Consider the following 23,582-nt stretch of genomic DNA (forward strand, 5'->3'; position numbering starts at 1 on the left):
ATTTCAGAGTATCGCTTTCCTCAGAAGACCCTATGAAATCCATGGGCGGCTCATTAGGGGAGGCAAAGGCGAGAGCCTGCGCAACTTTACACAGCCCAGACTTTGGTCCTTCAGCTGTTTTGAACTTCAACTCCCAGAAGCCCTATCCAACTTAGCCAACAGCCGGGAATTCTGGGAGCTGAAGTCCAAAACAAATGGAGGACCAAAGTCTCAGAGGTAGTGGTCCCCCACTGAGCGAGGGTCTGCTGACACAGGCATAGCGCGTCATCAGTTGCTGGGCAGATTTCCCGCTTCCATAAGCGAGTCGTTTTAAAAGCGCATGCGTACATTCAGGAACAGGCCCAGACGCGCTCTTCCGCCGGAAGTAAAGCAGCCTCTCAAGAGGGACGTGAGTACAATAGTAAGAGTAGAGAGGCTGCCTGGTGCCTTCGCGCTGTCACTGCGCATGTGCCGTTATTGATCATTGCGATGTGAAGGCGGCTGGAGGCCTCGAGTCCCGTTTGTTGGGGGGCTAACAGTGGCTTAAGCGCCGAGGATCCAGGGCTTTGGGGGCGTGGCCAGCAGCAGGGGGCCAATGGCAACGCGAGGGGGCGGGCCCGGCGTGATGACGTCAGAAGGCTCTGCGCAGCAGCTTGTTATGGGCTAGAGTTGAGGGCCTCCAATGGGTGGGAAGGCCAGGCACGTCCTCCTTTTCCCGGACACGTCCTACACTTCTACCTTCTGTCCAGAAGGAATTCCAGAACGCCCTCCATTCTGAGCAGGATTGAGAAGCACGGATGTACATTTGCAGGAGTGCTTTTAGCCTTTGTAAAGTAATGCTCTACATTTTCCTGGGGTGTCCTCCATTTTATGGTGCCGCCTTTGCGGGGAGGACATCTGCTCACCCTGGAAAGGGAAGGGGACGTCATGCTTGGAGCTAAACGGTTCCCCAGAAAAGGCACAGTTCCCACAGGGAGGCTGTGTGAGGAGCATCCAGCCAGCAGTTACCAAGCTTTGGTGCTCCAGATGTTTTGGACTTCAGCTCCCAGAATTCCTGACTGTTTGGCCAAGCTGAGCGGGGCTTCTGGGAGCTGGAGTCCAAAGTGCTTGGAGGACCAGCGTTTGGGAGTCAGTGGTCCAGAGCCTTGTATCCCCCGTCTCTGTGTACAGATGTGAGAGCTGGACAGTGAAGGAAGCATGTAAGAAGAGGATAAACTCATAGGAGATGTGGTATTATTGGTGAAGAGAGCTGAGGATGCCATGGGCAGCCAAAAAGGCAAACAGATGGGTCCCAGAGCAGATCAAGGCAGAAATCTCCCTGGAAGCCAAGATGACTAAACCTAGGCTGAGAAGAAGGGAGGATTCACTGGAAAAAACAGTACAGTAATGCTAGGAAAGGTGGAGGGAAGTAGAAAGAGAGAGGCTGCCTGCTAGACAGAGGGACTCTATTAAGGAGGACATGGGTATTAATTTACAAGATCTAAGCAGAGCAGTGGATGATAGGACTTGGAGGTGTCCCTTCCACAGGGTCACCATGATTCGGGATTGACTTAAGGGCAGCATACAACAACCTCAATCAATAACCCAGAAATAATGCAGTTTGGCACCACTTTAGCTGCCCTCACTCAATGGTAGGGAATCCTGGGCTTTGTAGTTTGTTGTGATGCCAGTAGCTCTGTGACAGAGAAGGCTAAATATTTCACAAAACTACAAACCCCAGGATTCCATACCATTGAGCCACGGCAGTTAAAGCAGCCTCAAACTGCTTCAATTCTGCTGTGTAGATGCAACCATAGACACGTTTTTTCATAGCCATCATGTTGGCTTAGACTTATTGCAACCCTATCAATGAAAGAGTTGCAGGTTACCCTGTGATCAACAGCCCAGTTCAGGTCTTGCAGATCCAATAGCTTCCTTGTGGGAGCCTATGCACCTGTAATTCAGGCTTCCTCTTTTCCTACTGCTTTCCACCTTAACAAGCATTATTGTCTTTTCTGACGAACCATGCCATTTCATGGTGTGTCCAAACAGCCTGAGTCATTTTGGCTTCTAAGGAAAGTTCAGACGCACGTGTTCTCTATAATACAGTGGGCTGGGGCTGTCCTGTATTTTCAGCAAAATTCGGCATGTTCTACCCACGCATAGACAAGGAGTTTCCTGCATGCGTTGCATCATGTGTATAGTATGCCTTCTCTGCACTAAGGAGCTGACTTCCACTTACATTTGACATGATGACTTCACCTGGTAGCTCTCAGCTGAACAGACAGAATAGTTTTAGTTGACCAATACTTTTTCTGACATTTGCTCAGGATTGAAATGGAAATGCCCTGTGTTAACAGCCCTATTGCAACTGATTCACAAATGTACATAACACTTTATTTTAGTCAATGTGTGACAGATGCATATACTGTTGTGATAACAGACTGGTCCTACTAGTAGTTTAGTACTAGTTTAGAGAGGACTGCTCAACAGATTTGAGACTTGGCATATTTCAGTTTTGTTAACATATTCCAATGAATTATTACTATTTAGCTATTAAATGTGTACTTCACACATTCCCAGTTTGCCTTGTTAGGTGGATATTATTCCCATATTGCAAAAGGCTCAAGAAAGAAGCTTATTTTCAGGTTTTCTTGCAGACTTTAGCTGAGATTCAATTTCAGGCCTTCCCGACTCATTTCTTGAGTTCTCTGTGATTCCCAGGAAGGCTCTTTAAAATTGGAAGGGAGTCTATTGGAACTTCCATATTTTCAGAGGCTATTTGCTTTACAAAGAAAGTGCTTTCATCCTCTGAGCTCCTGTTCAAAGATGCTTTGGCCTCCATACTGCCAAACAACCTGTACAAAGTGGCGTTTTATTTTTATGCTGCTTCTCTTTCTTGAACTTTAGTATGTTTCTTCACTTTTGTAACTAGACATTGAAGACTGGCTGTGTCATGAATCCTCTGTTAGCAAAAAAGATCTTCAAAGGAATTTTACTTCTGGAATGTCTTGGCTTTGCTGGAGCATATGCACTGTATTACAAGATGGACACAAATCAAGGTAATAAGTCTTAGTATGCCAGGTAACTCTGTGACTGTCAAGAGTCATGAACATGCGGTTGTTCAGTAACTGTCTATAACTAGGACTAAGTAGAAAGTCAGAATATAAATTAATTTTCCAGTTTGTTTTGTAACCAGAATATTAATTGTAGTGTATTTATTTGTGAAGGCTACCCTACTTATTTACCAATCACTGTTTGTGTACTGGTCTATTTACTTTTTTCACATATACGAAGCATTTGTATCCATCTTCTATAGCTCCCCTAATAGACAAAGAAGCTAAGAAAATCTGTCATCTTCTAGTGCCACTACAAACCAAGACTTGTATTTGGAACATTATTCACAAGTTAAAACAGCTGTTCATATTCTGAAAGTTCAAATGCAGATGTTATCACTGTAATGCCACTTAGTATCAGCAGCTAGCCATTATTTCACATTTAGTCCTATTTACACTTCTGTGTACTAACTCTAGCACAAGAATGAGGCAGAGGGAGTTGTATATTCATGTGATTTCAGGTGAAAGATTACAACTTTCCAATAATATTTAAGATTGTTTCCTTGTACTATTTGACATATACAATTCCCATCTGCACATTAAAATTGCCATTCAAAGATAATCGATGAATTCTACCCTTCCAAAGGAGATATTCAGGGTAAGTGGAGGGTAATTGCTGTGGGCAAAATGCAGCTGAACTGCAATTCCAATCTAGCCAACATATCCAATGGTGAGCAATGCTAGAAGCCCAACAATATCTGGAGAAGCATAGTTTGCACATCCTTGTATTATTGTTGGACTAGGACTCCATGAGACCAGGCTTCAAATCCATGCACAGCCATGGAAACCTACTGGGTGACCTTGAGCAAGTCGCACTCTTTCAGCCTAGGAAGGCAATGGCAAACTTCCCCTGAATAAATCTTTCCAAGTAAACCCTGTGACAGGGTCACCCTAACTTGCAATAACAACTTGAAGACACATAACAGCAACAACACAGTGCACCATAGTAAAATCTTTTCAAGTTAAAAGTTGGACATGTACATTGTCAGACTGAAAGCAAACACCTTCTGATAAATTCCCAAACTCATGTGTCTTTTTATGTGATATCTTCAGTGGAGTAACAGTTGGAATTTCAATTTAATTTGTGCTTTACTAGGTTTTCCACTAAGATATTAACGAATTCATGGCCTGTTATCTGTGCTGTTTTCCTTTTTTGCTAATCCCATCTGAAAAGCATCAAATTAGCAAGACTAGCAGAACTAAACATTTAGGATGGCCATTTTGTAATACAGCCCCATCACATCAGGTGAGACGCTCAGTCCTTTCATGTACACATAAAGCTAGCAAAAAATTCTCCTGTATCTTTAACTTGCCGCATTCACATTGTGAGGCTCTTGTGAGTATAACACAATGAATAAGCTTAAAGGGAAAATAACAGATACTTATGACTGATTGAAAGAAAGATTAGAAAAAGATAAGTGAAATTGTATGCCATTTCATTGCTGTAACTATAATCTGTTCAGTGTTATGAATACGCATCCTTTCTTTCTCAGATTTCAGGAAGAAAATGAACAGGAGATATCCATCTATCCTGGAAGGTAACATACTCAACTACAAGTCAACCTCATGTATGTGTCGAGGGCAGGTTTTGGGACCAAAATTATCATTTTGATATGACCCATGAATAAGTCGAGGGTAAAACATATGGGTGCATAACAAAGGATGTAAAGTATGAAGCAAAGAAAAGTAATGCCAAAGATCTTACAAAATTTTGGCAACCATTCTGTTTGTGCTCACCGTAAAGCAGCAATTCCCAAAGAAGGCAATATGCCCCCCAGGGGGCAGGGGAAAGATCCAAGGGATGGTGAGAGGAAAGGGGGCAGCAGGGAGGTGTTCAGTCAAAGAAAGACAAGGGGAACCATCAGCTTTTAGGACCATGGTGGGGATGAGAGTTGCTTGAAATTTCTTTTTGGGGTTTCTTAAAACCACAACACAGCATTGCCCATCATTCTGTGTGGTGGTGTCTCCCCCTCTTAGTTCTTTCAAGCTCACTCCCTTAGCCACATCTTTCACTGGTGATGATAGTTGGGAAACTCTTGCGAGGCTTGGGTACAAGGCATTGCTTCTGTGGCTCAGAATGTCATCATTTTGGGACTGACTGAATGGATAAAGGAGTAGAGCACATGGCAGTGGGGGAGAAGCAGCAGCAAAAAGGAGCATTCATATTTGTTAATCCTTGTGAGCTTTGCTGGGATTTGGCTGCCAGGGTGGAGCTGCTCTGCTGCTGCTATTTTCTTTCATTTGGACAGGCTAAGAGAAGAGGTAGCAGAAGAAACAAAGTTTGTGTATATGTATGAGGGGCAACACTTGAAACTGTGAGGAAGACATGTCTTTGGTGAAGGAAAGGGAGGAGTACATGAGGCCAATTCTTAAAGAGTCCTTCACATTGCAGTGGCTCTAGTAAAAATCTCCTCCTTTCTGGGTCCATGCCAGTGTCCAGTCCAGAGCATATGGCCTCTGTAAACCCCCAAAACACACACCAGCTGTGCCCCCTCTGCCCCAAAGACAACAGATTGAGAGTCCTTCCTTGCCAGGGAGAAGCTTCACCATTTGCACCTGGTCACCTTGGGAACAGCACCTGAACAGCTGGCTGAGCAGCAACCAAGAGTCTCTTGTCTACACTGGCCTTTGCTAGAGGCTTCTCAGTTGCTGCTCCCATGGTCTCACCCGGGCCAACCTTTCCACAAGGCTACCACAGACAAGATGCTCCTGCTAAATGTTCAGTTGCTATTCCCAAGGTCACTGGGTGCAAAGGGATCAGCAACCAAGATTGATTGTTTCAAATTTGCAATTGAACTGTAGACCTAATATCAAGAAAGATGTATGGGGGATAGGGGTGCTAGGGTTGTCACCCAAGAGGAAAGTGGGCGGTAGCCAGGAAAGGTTTGGGGACTACTTCCCTAAAGGCTTGATGGATAACAGCATGGGGACAGGGGGTGTCAGTGCTTCTTTTAGGTGCTCCCAGGATAAAATAAGCTTTTGCCACTCAGATAATAGGATGGTTCCCTTTTAAAATAAGAGTTAAAGTACAGTACTTACATAAGTATATACTTTTATACAGGTACTTGTGTACATTGACCCACATACATTGACCCATGGATAACTCCACCCAGGTTTTGTGGACCGATTTTTAATTAAAATGTCTAGACTTATAAATGAGTATATACAGTATGTTTTACCAACTCATTACAAATAATTACTAATAGTGTAGTTTCCCTTCAACGAATTTTAATGTTTCAGTGCTGAAACAAATCTGCTTTGTTCTCAGTATTAGAAAGTCAAAACTATAGAGTGAAAAATCCATCTTTATTCTGCCATTATTAAAATAAGACTTTTATCTTCACAGTTTATTACAAAAGTAATGAGTGGTCTGGTATTTATGGCAAAAGAGAGCAAGATCAAGAGACATGGTTAAGCAACAAAAACTAGAAGTAAGTAAAACACATTTTAAATAGTTTATATTAAATGGTTTTATATTCATTTTCTGTTCTTTTTGCTTCTGTGTTTGTTTTTCAGCATTCTGTGCCCAAACCTCTTTTTCTGCTTGATGATACTTTTTGCATCCCTGTTGTGAATCCACTTGTCACGCTCTGCCTCCCACTTGAGCTGTTTCAAATCTTATGGAGGAAGATATGGAACAAGTAACACAAGTTAATGGAGTAACTACATCCCTAGAATATTTGGCACTGAGGTTTTATATGATATGAAGAATACTGCATAAGATATTAGACTCAAAAGATTGAATGAAGCACAAATGACTACAAGATGTTTGCTGTAATATTCTCCAAAAAAGGAAAGTGTTCAGCTTTCAATTTGTGTTATTTTTTACTGTTCAGAATTAAGCAACTTATACTGCAGTCGTATTCTACAGATTTAGGTGAAGCTGATTAAATAGTCTTCTAGAGTCCATGAATGCTTATGTTAGAATAAACAAATTAATCTTAAAAGTGCTTCTGATTTCTTTATGCCTTTTTATAAGTTCAAAATTAAATTTGACATTGTTTCTGAACAGGCAATGCCAAGTTTACAACACATCCTTGCCAGATATTCTGTAGCCTGCTAAGGCCAGCATTTATACAATCCTTTCAGCAATTCTGGACATGTTTTACTGTAAAACCTGTATTTTCTGTGTACTGATGTAGGTTATTCAGGAATATAGTCCATCCTATCTCACACTGCAAATAACTAGCAAATCCTGCCTCACTCCTGTGGGGATAACTCACCCCACATAGTCTAGATCCAGCCTTACAAACATTCTGCAAAATTAAGCTGATTGTGTGATGAAACATTTCTCTACTGGCAGCACTTTTGTCAGTGCTGCCAGAAAAGCTGGAATACACAACTGAACCAGAACACAGAATCCATGTGTGAAAAAGTTGAAGCAAAATGCTTATTTTATTCACACAGTGTTAAGATGTTGCAATAACTAAATACTTCATATAAAACTGTATTTTATATTCATAATGTGTCCCCCTCAAAGCAGAATTTCACTAAGTTTATCACCATGTCTCTCCATGTCTAATGACAGAAAAGCAAATGACACACTCCCTTATCCAGATGTGCCAGTAACAGCAATGGAATGCTAATTGCTCCATTAGTTTCAGTAGGACTTCCACTTTTATCTACTAGTGACAAACTGCCCTGCTGCAGAACAAAAATGCTTAAGAAAATCTTTGTTAGTTCATCTAGAAATAATAATAATAATAATAATAATAATAATAATAATAATAATGATTTATTTATAGCCCGCCCAATCACAAGGAATCCAGGCGGGTTACAACAGTAAAAATAAAGATAATAAAATAAAATACAATAAATAAATAAAATACAATAAAATTACAGAGAGCGAAGTGAGTACATTCACAGTTAGGCCTGATGGAAGTTGGGCCTCTCTTTTTCACTCCCTCCCATGTCTGATGATGATGTCATGGAGGGAGGGCTCTTCTTCTTGAGGCAAGGATTTTATTTTAATTAATTTTAATTTAATTCTTCTCATTAAATTTAAGAGAAGAATTGGTGGACAGAGTGACATAAGTCACAGTAAATGGGGAGTATAACTAGGTAGGGAAGGCTTGCCGGAAGAGATCTGTTTTAAGAGCCTTCTTAAAGGCTGTAAGAGTAGAAATGTCACGGATCTCCTTCGGCAGGTCATTCCATAGCTTCGGAGCTGCGATGGAAAAGGCCCTCTGGGTGACTGAAGTTAGCCTAGATTTTATTGGCTGAAGTAGATTCTTCCCCGAGGACCTTAGAGTGCGGGACGGACAGTATGGAAGTAGGCGGTCTCTTAAGTATTCTGGACCCAAGCCATGTAGGGCTTTGAAGGTAATCACCAATACCTTGTACCTTGCCCGGAAACTAATTGGCAGCCAGTGAAGGGATTTCAAAACCGGTGTTATGTGGTCGGTACGACGAGTACCTGTAATTAACCTGGCTGCCATATTTTGTACAAGTTGAAGTTTCTGAACTTGGCACAAGGGTAGCCCCATATACAGCGCATTACAGAAGTCCAATCGAGAGGTGACCAGCGCATGTACAACTGTTTCAAGGTCTCCCTGCTCCAGGAAGGGGCGCAGCTGGCGTATCAGCCGAAGAAATGCAGAAGACTGGTACTGCATATAGGACATGACTGTTGTTCAGCTTGAGCACACACTGATTCCTGTCTTCCAGCAAGTGTATATTCTTATATTTAACTTACATATTCTTTCATGCCATGTACTTATTTCCAACATGCAGAAAAGGTCAAACAGTGACTTTTTTCTAGCCTAAAGAATGATTATACAATAATCTGCCAAAAAAGGGCAACAAAACAATAAATATTTGCTTATCTGATTCATAGAAAAGTTACTTACTTGCATTATCTCTGTTTGCCATTGCATTCATCCCAATACTGTCAAATCTGGACCCAATATTTTCATCCAGTAAGTATCCAAACTTCAAAGGAAACAAACAAAAATTAATTCTTTGAATACCATCAGGCCAGATGAATTTTAATAGATACAGAATTTAGTAACACCTACTTCTTCTGCAGCAGCAAGCACACCAGTATCTTTCTTTCTTTTCTTGCCTTCCTTTGATCCTTTTAATTAAATAATAAGAATAGTTCAGCCAACTCTTTCAAATTCTAGTCTTCATGTAATCTTCCATCATTTCACTGTAGATAAGCTTATATTGATTTATTCTTTTCTAACTATCTAGAAAACCTGTCCCATCCCTCCCCCAAACTTCATATAAAAAGCTGATGTCAAACTAGCAGCTCCTAATTTTTCTCTTAAGAAAATGTATTGTACAATATTTAGTATCTTACCATTGTTACAGTATCATCTCACAATAGCAATGTTACTTTTTACTGAAGTTCTAAACCAGTACTTTGTCACCAGTACTTGACAGATTTCAGACTAGAAGAAAATGGTGCCTTGATTTTAAAAAACGGAATAAATGTTTTGTACTATTTTTGCTTCCTTTGGTGGGGCTGTTATTCCATTTTATCATCTAATGTTATTTGAGTAATTATTCACCCTATGCCCAAGATTGGGATCCAAGATTCCAACCAAAGAACAAGGCAACTGCACTATCAATGCACCAATTTTTTAAAAAAATTGAAACTTTAATAAGCAAAAGTAGTACAAAACAAGAACATATTAAAATCCAGCATATCCATTTTAAAGCCTTCTCTTGATAACTCTTGTCAAGGAAATTCAATCCCTTATCTCTGTTCACACATCCTAGTACAGATCTTTCTCCCAGACATCACTGTGAAGAATATAGTATGTAGAGAGATCTTGTAGTACCTTTGATACTGACTGAAAGAAAGAAGTTGGCAGCCTGAGCTTTCATAGACTTAAGTCTACTTCCTCAGATGCATTTGGTGGATTCTACGAAAGCTCAGGCTGCCAACTTCTTCCTTTCAGTTAGTTTCAAAGGTGCTACAGGATCTCTTTACATACTTATTTTACAGACTAACATGACTGTATCTTTGAATTCTATCACTATGTGAAGAATACAGTTATTGTGACTGGAGTCACAGCTCCAGCAGAGAGACACCCAAACTCATGTACAATTTCCATATATATGCCTTACCTTTAACTGATGTAGCAAAATCAATTTCTTTTTTTCTTTTGCCTTTCATATTTACTGGCTTGACTTGCTCTTTGTTTTCATCTGTTATGAAACAACCCAAAAGCTATTAAAACATATTCAGAGTATGCAGTGAAACAACCCCGATGTGAAAATTATTGCATACCTTTTTGCAGAGAAAATAATATAATCTTAGAAATAATGGCCTCCCAATTTCTACATGCAGACTTCACAAACAATTTAATCCTAGTTATCTCAGATATATGTACAGTGTGGCCTTTAACAGTGAAACTGCAGCTGAGCTTTATTCAGTAATGTTTGTTATACGTGTGGAATTTTTATCCTGGTTTATTTACTCTCAACTTTAATTTATGTCCATTAGTGTTTGAGATACAACTTTAACCCACCTCTGTAATTAAATATACATTTCTGTACATGGGGTAATTCTTTAATATCCCAAATAATTGCAGTCTAGCAACAAAAACATGGCCCCAAAAGTTCCAATCAATATGTAACATTCAGCAGCTTCTTAATCCATGGCCTCAAGATTCCTCCACTGATGCCAACACATCTCTTGCTTTGTGGCATATTTTTCTTCAGTCTCACTTCTCATCTTATGTCTTCCTCCCAAGCCACATGCTCACATTTCAAGACTCTCTCACATATGAGCAAGTTTCTTGTGTATGAAAGCCCCAACACACAAATGAAGTATGCCTAGCGCGCAGGTTGTTCACGTTTCATATATCCTATGATATTTGAAAGAAAGTGCTGCTGAACATGTGCAGTTTACCACCCATATTTATAATTAAAGTTGTAATGCTACAGAATATTGGGTAGATTGACTGCTACAAAGACCTGAGTTCCAGCTCCTCTACTTTAGAAATCCATTACATCCCTTAGCAATATACAGTTAGCCTCCACATTTGCAGGGAATGGGCAATCCACCCACCCTGCCACAAAAGTGAAAAAAACTGCAAATATAAATAAATGCAATTTAAAAAACCCCAAAAGAACCCTTCTCTAAGAATCGGTGAATGTGGATGGTCAGGGAGTGAGTAATCTGTGACAACCCACTTCCCTTCCCTGCAAAAACTCCATGGCTAACCCCCCCCCCCCCCGTTTGTATTGAAACTTGTTTCAGAGTTACTCTGCGCGCGCGCGCGCACACACACCAATCTAAATGGGCTAAACTGTGCCAGCAACTAATCAAAAACTCATTTTTAAAAGTAGAAATTAATTAGGAGTTCTCTTCACAGAAAGTCCATTCTACTTTCCTTTCTATTACTTGTGTTTATCCAATTGTCTCTCTCCTTCATGTTTACATCCCACCTGCCTTTAAGATACCTTCATTGAAGTACTAATTGGCTCTAAAGGCAGGTTTTCCTCATGGAGCCCCAAAGACAATTGAAGACTGTGGGAGGGGGTGTGTGGGCTTATATTTATTCATATCCTGCTTTTTTCCCAAAGCAGCATAGCACTTTCCCTGACAATGAAGGTTACTTGTTAAGCTACTGACTTAATACACATTTCTCTCTTATAATTAAATCTACCAAAGTGATTAGTTTGCCAGATCACACACGTTTATTACTTGCAGGTCATTGGTACATACACTGGGGTGTGTGGGGGGCATCTATTTAATATCCCACCTTTCTCCCAATGGAGGACCAAAGGTGGCTGACAACAAGGATTAAAACAGAATGCAGAAACAATTAAACAAAAAGCCAATTAAAGATCAAGTCAGTTATCATTAAAACTAAACACTGCAGTAAAACAACTCAAAAACATTTAAAAACATAATGAAAATGAAAGAAAGTACACTTTTCCATTAAACTTCTCTACTTAAAAATCACTAAGTTCTCTGGCTGGCTGGCTGGCAAGAAATTTTTGCCATAGTTGCCTGACTCTGCAAGCTCCAAGTATTGGTTTTCTGTATCTCAGAGTAGCAGCTTCCCCAGGTTTGAGTAGACAGATACACACAAACACACCCCAGCCTTGCAAAACTTGTGCCTTCCCACTTTTTTTGTATTTTTTAAAGAATTGTTGAGAAAGTCCTCCACACATCCTGTAATGTGGGGTGGGCAAAGGGCAGCACTGTGGTCTCTTTTCCAACCACAAAGTGACTAGAAATCACTTGGGGTGGGTCCTTAACTAGAAGATATGTTTAATGGTTATTTCAGCCCCCCCCCCCCTTTCCCAAATTGTTTAAAACATTTGGGCATGTGAGGACCCATGGGGGTTCCTGGGAAATAGCACACAGCCTCACTTTGTCTGCCTCTATTGTACAGTCCATTCTCGCTTTACGTGGGGGATCTGCTCCAGCCCCCCCCCCCCCCCCCGTAAAGCAAAAAGTGCATATGCTCAAGCCCCATTGGACAGAATGGGGGTTGGGCTTGCTGCATGGCTATGCGCACACACCGTGGGCATATGCGCCATTGTTTTTACTGCCAGGCAGCTTCAGTGTATGCTAAAAGCTGCCAATAATGAGCCCATGTATGGCACAGGCTCACTGTATCTGCTCTAGCTCCAATAAGCCCTTCACCTCCCACCCTGCTGAATTATGAAAAATTGTCCACCATCACTCAATGGGCTTCTTGCACAAGATGAAATTCATCTACGTAGATTTCCCATATCCAAACACCAACCACTGCACCACACTTAGGTGTTCAATGGTCATTCATACTAGTATGCTGCCACAAATTTGGAATGAACTCGTGCTTGTCTGTATCAGGTTGACTCAGTGTGTTTTTGGATTGACAGAAGTACCACCATTAGGATTTAATTTAAACTAGGGGAGAGGGGGAGAGATTGGTTGCAGTTGTCAAAGAGAAATGTCCTAAAGGAGGAGATTAGCACAGGACAAAGGGTTATTTTATTTTATACATTTAAAACTGAAGACTTATAGATGCCTTAATTTGAGCATATAGATGTATACAAACACAGATTATGGTTTTGAAATCTGAAATCCACCGAGTGTTTTGAGTTATGTCAGTACATACTGAACATCTGCTGTGATTTATGTAACAGCATTTAAACTATCTGACCCAGCAACATAAGTAGAAGCAGAACAATTGTTAACATTCTTTTTTCAGTTTGGGGAAGCAAGCTACTTTTACCCGTAATAATCCCAAGAGAACAGATTTGTATTTAAAAGCCAATAATGCAAATGAAAGGCATAAACAGCTGACATTGCTGAGCAGTTCTAAAATCTATTTATTTTAGACTGTCAGAAAGTTATCCTAGGTTAAAAGGGGGGAAATATCATGATTTTATAGAGTATACAACTTAAGTGAAAAAAATGTTTGTTTCATACCAGCTATGACTCCACCCAAATACCTGAATATGTAGTTGTTCACAGAAAAAAAAATACTGTTGGGGGGGGGGGGTCCTTTTGTTTTCAGTAAATATAAGACATATTTCCTGCGGCTTCAACAACTGCCTCACAAGATCTCTGTTCCAAGAGCATGGCCTACTTGCAATATTTTAATGTTGTTTTCCTCTGTCTCAAGAAATATGATTGTTATTAGGACATATCATGGGACAGCTGTGGTGGCCATACAGCAAAACAAAGCAAAATCCAAAAAAAATTAATAATAATAGCAACAATAAATTAACTCATCTCAGGATCTTGGGTGTCTCTGTTGCTTGTGAATTCACAGGCTCCTATGGAGACTTCAGATTGAGAAAAGGGCCTGTAGCTTCACAAGGGATGGAGACACCCTGGATCCCAAAAATACTGTAGTTACTTTACTATTGCTAATGGAGTTCAAATTTTCCTGTCCTTTGTCTTGGTCTCCACATGGCCAAGAAATGTGTAGCCTCTGCCTGCACTGAAATCCCTCCAAATCAATTGAAATACAGCAGAAACAACATCTATACAAAATGTAGGCCTGTGACTCTAACACGGTAACATTTTCTTCCTTCTATATAATTTAACATATTTTGCTTGATGAAGAGCTTTGAAATCTTGCATTATATGTTTTGCTCATTTTGGCTGGTATCACTCTTTTGTGAATTTTGGAGTTTGTAGTAGTACAGCAGTAGTAGTTGGAAGGGAGAAGTAGAAGGGGAGGAATTTTATTACCAGATGGTAGATTATTTCTCAAAACTCCATATATACATACAACTCACCCTCTAGTGTAAGAAGGAAAGCAGCAAGCATAGAAACATCATTGCTACCTCTTTCCTGAAATCATAAACAACAGTAAGATTCCCCACACTGTTTGCATTCTCACTGGGAATGCTATTGAAATGGCTCATATACCCAGTGGGGCCTATATAGAGCAAAACACTACTACTGTCTCAGATTAGAGCTAGTAGGAGAACAATGCAGAGAGAAGCGCAAAATGTCACATCCCATTCTGCACAAAAGGAGAAGCATGATGTTTGAGATGGGGTGCACCTTGGCTCAGACACCCGCTTCACCTGATATAATCCAGTATGTTATCCAGTTATTTTGGGGGGGGGGGGAGGATGGAAACCCATCTGACTCTTCAGACCAATCCATTTTCCCATATCTACTATATACAGTATAAGGTATCAAAATGCTTTCATAGATTCAGCCCCTGATGTCATTTTTGCCAAAAACCAGATCAGTGTCTGTGCATGTATTCGTATAAGCACACATACATTTTTGCAACCCTCACAGCCAAAAGGTTCCCTATCCTGAGGTTGTTGAAACTGGATTTCCAGAGGTTCTGGCCAACACAACCAATGGTGATGGATTCAAGAAGCTGTAGTCCAGTAACATCTGAGGACACGCCGGTTGGTAACCAGAATGCAAAAGAAGCATAATGCACTTTTAGTTTTTGCTGACCCACTATCAGCTTGGTGCCAATGTCCTTTAAATCTGTCTGTTGTAGCACCTGCTCTTGTCTGAAGACTTAGACGCCTGACAAATTATACAATTTCATTTGTTGGAGCACTAGAGCACATGCATTAGTCTAAAAATCACTAGCTTCTCATTTATCTTAAAACAAAAGTTATAACAAAGTGAGGGGGGGAAACCTATATTTTTTACCTGACATGTTGTCATCATCTGACACATCCATGAAAGTTCCTCCCTCTTCATCAATGTCTTCTCCAAACTCTTCATCCATGCTTCCTAGAGAAACTTCCTCATCATCAAGGTCATCAAAATCATCCTCATCAGAATCTTCCCAATCTTCCTCTTCATCTTGGTTTTTCTTTTTTCCCTTGCTTTTTATATTTCTGGAATTGTAAAAAAAACAAAAAAACAAAAACACAAACACATCAAACTTTTAAATAGAAGTTAACCTGTACATTTTTTTTCATAGTACATTAGTAAATGAAAAAAAAAGGAAGCACAATAGAACTTAGAATCATAGCGTTGGAAAAGACCACGAGGGTCACCTAATCTTAATTTACCTAAACCTTCAAAAGATACTTAACACCAAATAAAGAGCCTGGTGTTTGATTTTTTTTTAAATGCTATCCTCTCTAAGAAGCTGGTAGTACTCAAAGAAAATTAAAAGTATTGTGCACATTACAGGGGAGGGGGTCCACAGTGCTGTTTGATCTCTATGCCCACTACCCCCAACATACATACAGGCAGCAAACCAAGGCATTCCAAGGATGAGGATGCCTGCATGTTGCCCATATTCCCAACATGCCTTTCCCCAAGTCGACAGTTTTCTTGTTGCACCATGTCAAAGGGAGAAGAAAGGCCTGGATCTCTTCAAAACTACACATCTCTCTGCCCATGGATACTGTGCCTCTGACAGGAAAGAATCATACCCAAGATACTTCTCATACTTGAATTCAAGCCTACCCAAACTGTGATACCATTCAAGACAGGTTATTTGTTACGATTATAGGTAATCCAAAGCATCTTGAATGGTTCCCTCTGCATTTTATATCACAACAACCCTATAAAGTCGAATTTAGGCAGAGTGAATGCGACTGCCTAAAGGTCAGATACACTCTCACAACCCTTTGAATTGAAAAGTGATTTGAATCGCCACAGTCTTAATGCAGAGAGAGTGAGCTGGGTGCTGAATCTGCTTCCACATCGATATATATCACCATTGATCCTCTCCAGGCTTGAGGGGTCAGTCAACTGATCAGGAGCCCGATTACCTTTTAATGGAGCCCTGATGGTGCAGTGGTTAAATGCCAGTACTGCAGCCACAAGGTCGTGGGTTCAATCCTAGGGGCTCCAAGGCTGACTCAGCCTTTCTTCCTTTCATAGGTCAGTAAAATGAGTACTCAGCTTGGTGGGGGCAATCAGCTTACAGACTGTAAACTGCTTAGAGAGTGCTGAGTTCACTGAGAAGCAGTATAGAAATGCACTTGCTACTGCTATCCAGTGTAGCCCATTGAATCACACTAGCTCATACTCTCCACCCCCTCCAGGACTTTCACAGTATCTAAAAGCTACAGTCAGTGTTGACTGTGATAGCAGATACCCAAGTTGTTTGGGATGGTCAGTGACTCATTTTAACCCTGTCATTTTTATTTCTCCATTTCCCTCCTAGCTGGATCAATTCTCCCATTAATTTTTCACCTCTTGTCAAATGCACATTTTTGTTTTTGGTAATTAGAAGTATCAAACCAGTTGTAATTATCTTCTTCTTCTGGGTTTATTTACAGAATGCTGAATAAACATTAATGAAATCATTACAGTTAATTTGCAAAAATACCTTTATGTAATCACAGAATAATCTCATACAGATCAGTATTCCACCCAAAATGCCTTTTCAAAATACTAGCATTTCAGAGTGCATGAAACCTGAGCCAGTGGGAACACCACATAGGGAGTGCCTAGGCTCAGTGTATCTGCCATTCTTTGCTTACTGGAATAAGAGGGAGGCATTGTGCTGCCAAACATTCAGCTAAGAGGGATCTAACGTATAGGGGAAGCCAATGAATCCAAAGTGATTAGCAGAGTTCACCTGCAGGAAAATTTATTTCTCAGTCAGATCTTTTCAAGCTTTATTCCAATGAGCTTCCTTCATTTTAAGATTACAACATTTCAAGCCTCAGTAGGTATAAATAAAAAGAGCACTCAAAATCACTTGACACTCAGTATTTTACCTTGTTGTGTCACTGGTCACTCTCTATATGCTCAACTCAGTATTAACAGCAGGGGGATATTCACCCACTTCCAGTGCAAGCTTGAATGAAATAGGAACCCTTAATCCACATTATTGATTATGGGTATAGAACGACTCCAAAAAGAGTTAGTTTCACACAACATCAGGGTCATCAACTCTCCCACAGAACCCAGGTTATACAGTTTGAATGGCAGTGCTCCTGTCTGCAGCATTGGGGACAAGCAAATGAGGAGCATGACTAAGTACTGTTGTTGTGTGCCTTCAAGTCGTTTTTGATTTACGGCAACCCTAAAGCAAACCTACCACTGCATCTTCTGGGGCTGAGAGTGTGTGACTTGCCCAAGGTCACCTAGTAGCTTTCCATGGCGAAGCAGGGAATTGGTCTCCGAAGTCATAATGCAGTGCTCAAACGTGTACACCATGCGGGTCAAATTTGCCCACAACAAATATCAGGGCAGGAAATGGCTATCTGTTATGGGTCTATCTTTTATGCAAAAGCCTGGCATTTGCAAAACCTATAGTTATTACTTACTGTTCCCTCTGCAAAAGAAAACTTTAACAACTACTGACAAAAAGGACTTAGTACAGTACCCTTGCTGGATCCAAAGTCAGATTATAGACTTCTTTCAATAATGACTCAAAAAAGGGGGGGGGGATGTGCTCTAAATCAGGGGTGGGGAAAGTGTGCCCTCAGGGCTGTTTTTTTTTTTAGCATCCAGGAAGTTTTAATAAAAGAAAATAAATTATTTGAGGAGGGAGGAATGCCCCCAAATACTCTCAAGCAGATGTGGCTGGAAACTAGATCATGTTTTTTCATTCCATTAATGCAGTTTTAGGCCCATGTGCGCCCTTTTCTGTAACAGGAAATCACACAGAAGTCAACTTCTGTTGGTGTAATAAAGCATGCAGATCAAAAACATGGCAAAACTATGCCTTCAGAGGGCATTTGTGGGCGAATAAAAAAATGAACGCTGAGATCCTGCATGGCAGATGTAGCTACAATTATGTAGCTATCTATGATTGTTTTCCTAATCTGATTTGATAAAACCCACCTTTAAAGCCAGGCAGCTGCACTAGCTGAAGGAATTCAGAACCATTGGAAAGCAGGATAATGAAGGATGATGCATCCAGAACTGTGGGTAGCTGACCAGCACCACAGAACATTTTTAGCTGATGTGGCTGTCTGGCTTTCAATGTGCGTTTTAAAGGATATCTGAGATCTTGTCAATGGCACCATGATTGTAAATGTGAATAACAGAATTTATGAGGTCATAAATCTAGCTTACAACAGTGAAAATACAGATGCCAACTGAAATGGGAGGGACAGTAGACTGGGAGTGTGGCCCTTTGAGGTCTCCCATGGGGCCAGTGCAGCTCTGTAAGTGCCAACACTTGCCTATTCCTACTCTAAGCCCTCAGTTTCCAGCAATTGCCAAGGATTCTCACAACCTCTGACAGTACACTGAATGTTAACTGAGAATATCAAAAGTCTAAGGTGTTTATCACTTGGAGGTTTTTGCAGCTCAGATCCAGGGTGACTCCTGGTTCAGCTATGCAAATTCACATTATAACGTGAATGTTTTATCACACCTGGTTGCCCTTCCATTGCCCTTCCAAATCAAGGGGGAATTGAATCCAAGGCAAGTCACGTGATGCAGATTAAAGCAAAGTGGAGTGAGTGCAAATTGTATTACACTGGTGGGATTCAACTATTCGAATCGGCACCCTTGAGCATGCTCAGTGGGGGTCTGAACGCATCGTGACCTTGTACGTTTCCAGGGTGAAAAGGGGTGCAAGTTTTTGTTCCCTGTTTCGCGTAATTGCGTGATTGCGTTAATATTTGCCTCGTGAATATTTCTGTGTCTTCTTCATCTCCCTTTTTATTTTCCCTTCCATTTCAGCAATTTCAACACACACACATAATAGATATACATACATATCTGTATATTCACATTCACGCACATACACACATATAAAAAAAACGAGGTGCCCTGAAAGTGAAAGGACCATTGAAAGGAAATGGGGGGAAATTGCAATGCTGCATCATGGGAAATTTGCAACCCGGGGGGGTTGCGGTAGTGTACCAGAGCAGAAGCAAAGTTGCATTCCACACCAGACCAATTCAGAATGAAATCGAAATAAGCTTGAAAGCAAATTCTGTGAATTCACTTTTTTCTGAATTCATCAAAATGAGGAGTCACTTTGGATTCACTGTGGAAGCACCACGGAAGAGCTCCCATAGAAAGGAATCGCGTCTGATAACATTCACGTTATAACGTGAATTCGCATCATTAGAACCGCAGTCACCCTGGATCTGACCTGCAAAAAGCTGCAAAAAGCTCTGTGTGATAAACACCTAAGTCAGTATCTACATATTTTATGAAGAAACTACAGTAACTACATAGTAATGAAATTGAGGGTAATCACACAAATCATGTAGCCATATTTTAGGAAGGACAAGACATTCTGACTTCCATTTAAAGACACCTAAACCAAACTATTTTTAGAAAAAGAGTGAAAGGTTTTGGAAGAGGGCTGAGATATAATGCACTATATATTACACACTCAGTTCAGATTGTTAGCACAATACAAACATTTATTTTGTCTAGAACCTCTAGAAATGAAATGTTATTTTTTCCATTAAAAAACTTACCCAGCAAAATTAAGGTCATCCTTCACATCTGAATCAAAACAACCATCTTGTTCAAATGAGTCTGGAAAAAAAAGTCAGATGCAGAGGTTTGTTTTCGCAATATCAACATAGCTTTGATTTAGTTTTTAAAATAAATCAGTACAATTTATTGTAATTTGCAAAAGCTACCCTATATGCTTGCAAAATGCAACCATCATCTGAAAACCTATTGGCAACAATATTTACTCGATATCACAGATGGGTCAAGTGTGTTCCCCCAGGTTGCATGAAGTCCCAGCACCTCCTTCCAGTCCAGGCAGCCCTCCAGGACACCCTACAAGTCTCCATATCCCTCCCTCTCTCTCTCTCTCTCTCTCTCTATATATATATATATATATGTTTTCAATTTTGTTCCAAATCACCATAAAACAGTTTTGTTCTCAGTCACTCCCCCAAGACTCCACCAAGGCCCCCAATCAACTGAAAATCATCAGAAAACAAAATAAAAGTAACATCACATCCCTTCTAGTTTCATTCCTAATTCAGATACTCAGTTTAACCAGTTGTCCAGTCTCCTTGAATAGCAAATATCCCTACATGACCGGATGACAATCAGCAGCTAAGCCAACTCTGCCACGCCCTCCATCTCTGGCCATCTTTGAATTGGGACTCCACATTCATCTACATGACTGTATGGACTCACAAAGAATTATCCTATCTTCAAGTAAAGCCAAAGTACTCTATATGCATCCTGGATGAAGAGAACAAGCAGTGAGAGCCTTACCTAATACTCTTTCAAACTCATCATCATCCACATCTTCAACACTTTCATCATCTCTCATGGACTTCCTTTTCTCCTTCTCTTTATCTATCTTCTTATAAAATCTGAACATTAAAAGAAAAAGAAAGAACTGTATATGCATGTAAAAGTAAATAGAAAAGTCTTTTCTTTGTGTGTTTTGTGATTTAGTAAGGCTTTGTAAAGTTTGGAGTGTGAATAGCATAATAACCATTTTGTTTTGAAATGACTATTCAACTATTTTTATAATTATTATTTGTGTTATTGCAGTTCTACAGAAATCGTGTTACTTGTGAAATCAAAAATTTCTATACAGCTCAGCCAAAGCATTTAAATAAATAAAATAAAACTAACACAGAAAGTCTTTTGTTCAGGTCAATTGTGAGGCATTCCGGTCAACAGTGAAGACAGTGTCTTATTGTTTGATGGTGTTTTTAAGTGAAACAAAAAACTGCTTCCCAACAGAGTAAAATATTGCTCTAAACCCTGACAGGCTAATATTACATCACAAGTGATATTATAAATCCGATTCAGTTTGGTTCCACCTATTGTAGTCATCTTCCTACATTTACTACTTTGCTTAACACATTATCTGACCCTTGCATTCTGTACAATATCTAAGTAGGGCAAATTCCTCTTCAACCTCTTTCACTGACAAAATTCTCTAGCAAGTCTTTGCCACAAGGCCAAAGAGAAATCGTCCAATTTCAGAGTCATAAATACTTGGGTACAATTCACTGTTTGTAGATACTCAGCCACAAAAAACACCAAGGGAGATAAATGGTTTGCAAGAGCATTTACAAAAATGAAAACCAGAAACAGCAGCAAGTATCCTCAAGAAAGAACCCTCTACTTTCTATTTCTAGGAAGCAAAACTGAAAGCGATGGACAGAAGTATCAGAGATTTTGTTACCTGTGGAAGAAAACTTCATCCACTGGAATTTTGCTTTCATCTTGCGCAAGAAACTCCTTACTATTAACTAGAAACAAAGATATAATGTTTTATCAAGTAGTTTTGCTATGTGCATCATTAAGTGGATTTCACCAACAAAAAAAAAACAAACAGATGGATTTAATTTAAAGGTAAACAGTGACTGAAGGCACAACCAGAGATGGCCTTGATAGCGTAGATCATGGATTCTGCATTTTCCTTTTATAAAAGCAGTTTCCTCTGGGGTAAGGGAATAAACTAGAACCATAGTCCTGGAATTCATTTAACAAATATCACAATAGAAGCAACAATTTGCCTCTTTGGGGAAAATACAGAGATGCTTATATGGAACCTTTACATTTTTCCCAACAAAGCAAAGGGAAGAATCCTAACTGGGGGGGGAGGGGGGGCTTTTTGCAAATAGCTAAAGAGGTTTTTATAGTTCTAACAATAGTTTCCAATTAGAAAGTTTATGTAGCAAACTGCCTACCAATAAGTAGGATCAGAACAAGCAAATCCATTATATAATAATTTTGTTATGCTTAAATCAGTTTTCTTGCTTAGATCAGTTAGGCAGAATAGGGTTATGTGATATCTTGAGAACATGAACTACAAAAAGAAAGGCAAGAAGGCCCACAAGAACACAACTGTAATTTACTAGATCAGAGTGCTATTGGGTTAACATAATGACTAAGGATACCTGTGCTCAAGAGTTTACTCTTACCTATTCACCAAGATCCCAGTTTTGACAGTCAAGCAAATTAATCCCATATCATGTTATATTCCTCCCTCCCTCCTTCCTTCCTTCCCTCCCTCCTTTTAGAAGCTGTGTCTCCTTCTCAGAGAGCTAATTTACCCATCCTATGTGAAAATTTTCAGAGACTGGCATCAACTGCCAAAGTGCAAAAATTCCAAACCATCTGTCTCTGTATGATTGAAGATGGTTTCCCAGAAGGAGCCTTACAAAAAAAGGCAACTTGTAACTCTCACTTAACCACTGAAGCAACAGAGGACAGTACATTTTAAGCAGGGAGAAAGTTTAAACATAGTAGTTACATACCACTAGTCTTTCCCTATAAACTAACAGTTTATGTACATAAGTAGTCTTTTCCACTTATGAAGGTGACTACTGCAACAGAAATCATGTTCCTGGCAGTGATCAAGATCTGTAACAAGCATCAGCTACCTTACATTCTTTACTATACCATAATAATAATAATAATAATAATAATAATAATAATAATAATAATAATATGTTTTATTTATAGACCGCTATTCCGCGATGATCATAGCGGTGTACAGTAAAATCGTAATACAATGCAAAATACAGTTAAAGGAGGGAGAAGTCTCATCCTTCAGGCAGTCCAAGATGTTGCTGGTCTGCCTGATGGCTCCCTCTGAGGCCGAGATGACAGTTGAGGAGGGAGGGGCCTCTTCCTTCAGGCAGTCCCTGATGTTGCTGGGTCTGCCTGATGGCTCCCTCTGAGGCCGAGATGACAGTTGAGGAGGGAGGGGCCTCTTCCTTCAGGCAGTCCCTGATGTTGCTGGGTCTGCCTGATGGCTCCCTCTGAGGCCGAGATGACAGTTGAGGAGGGAGGGGCCTCTTCCTTCAGGCAGTCCCTGATGTTGCTGGGTCTGCCCGATGGCTCCCTCTGAGGCCGAGATGGCAGTTGAGGAGGGAGGGGCCTCTTCCTTCAGGCAGTCCCTGATGTTGCTGGTCTGCCTGATGGCTCCCTCTGAGGCCGAGATGGCAGTTGAGGAGGGAGGGGCCCCTTCCTTCAGGCAGTCCAAGATGTTGCTGGTCTGCCTGATGGCTCCCTCTGAGGCCGAGATGACAGTTGAGGAGGGAGGGGCCTCTTCCTTCAGGCAGTCCAAGATGTTGCTGGGTCTGCCTGATGGCTCCCTCTGAGGCCGAGATGGCAGTTGAGGAGGGAGGGGCCTCTTCCTTCAGGCAGTCCAAGATGTTGCTGGTCTGCCTGATGGCTCCCTCTGAGGCCAA

The 23,582-nt window shown here is 40.5% G+C and overlaps 2 protein-coding genes across 7 annotated transcripts in view; one reads left to right on the plus strand and one right to left on the minus strand.

Moving 5' to 3' along the window:
* Positions 1 to 299: 299 nt before the first annotated feature.
* CEBPZOS (CEBPZ opposite strand) lies at positions 300 to 21,653 on the plus strand. Of its 6 annotated transcripts, none has more exons than XM_089529761.1 (5): positions 300 to 388; positions 2,894 to 3,020; positions 4,568 to 4,612; positions 6,421 to 6,505; positions 21,519 to 21,653. In XM_089529761.1, exons 1-4 carry the CDS (start codon positions 320 to 322, stop codon positions 6,501 to 6,503), a joined length of 324 nt encoding a protein of 107 aa, XP_089385887.1. In that variant the 5' UTR covers positions 300 to 319; the 3' UTR covers positions 6,504 to 6,505; positions 21,519 to 21,653. The 6 variants fall into 6 exon arrangements, with proteins under 6 accessions (XP_089385887.1, XP_089385886.1, XP_089385890.1 ...); XM_089529760.1 differs by lacking the exon at positions 21,519 to 21,653 and adding an exon at positions 6,591 to 7,021; XM_089529764.1 differs by lacking the exons at positions 300 to 388; positions 21,519 to 21,653 and adding exons at positions 463 to 807; positions 6,591 to 7,021.
* CEBPZ (CCAAT enhancer binding protein zeta) overlaps positions 6,362 to 23,582 on the minus strand; it is a 28,440-nt gene continuing 11,219 nt past the window's right edge. The window contains exons 9-16 of the mRNA XM_089529755.1: positions 21,566 to 21,632; positions 20,638 to 20,738; positions 19,875 to 19,935; positions 15,166 to 15,356; positions 10,152 to 10,232; positions 9,092 to 9,150; positions 8,924 to 9,005; positions 6,362 to 6,691 (exon numbers count right to left, since the gene is read on the minus strand). Coding sequence (XP_089385881.1) covers positions 6,552 to 6,691; positions 8,924 to 9,005; positions 9,092 to 9,150; positions 10,152 to 10,232; positions 15,166 to 15,356; positions 19,875 to 19,935; positions 20,638 to 20,738; positions 21,566 to 21,632 — 782 coding nt within the window. The 3' untranslated portion in view covers positions 6,362 to 6,551. The remainder of the gene's footprint in view (positions 6,692 to 8,923; positions 9,006 to 9,091; positions 9,151 to 10,151; positions 10,233 to 15,165; positions 15,357 to 19,874; positions 19,936 to 20,637; positions 20,739 to 21,565; positions 21,633 to 23,582) is intronic.

This window comes from Sceloporus occidentalis, unplaced genomic scaffold (assembly GCF_023333645.1).
Source record: "Sceloporus occidentalis isolate IW3139 unplaced genomic scaffold, rSceOcc1.0.p SCAF_6, whole genome shotgun sequence".
NCBI lineage: Eukaryota > Metazoa > Chordata > Lepidosauria > Squamata > Phrynosomatidae > Sceloporus > Sceloporus occidentalis.

Coding starts and splice junctions, on each gene's coding strand:
- CEBPZOS (XM_089529761.1), top strand. CDS start 320: ATGCGTACATTCAGGAACAGGCCCAGACGCGCTCTTCCGCCGGAAGTA. Junction 3,021..4,567: donor CAAGATGGACACAAATCAAG/GTAATAAGTCTT, acceptor TTTCTTTCTCAG/ATTTCAGGAAGAAAATGAAC. Junction 4,613..6,420: donor ATATCCATCTATCCTGGAAG/GTAACATACTCA, acceptor TTATCTTCACAG/TTTATTACAAAAGTAATGAG.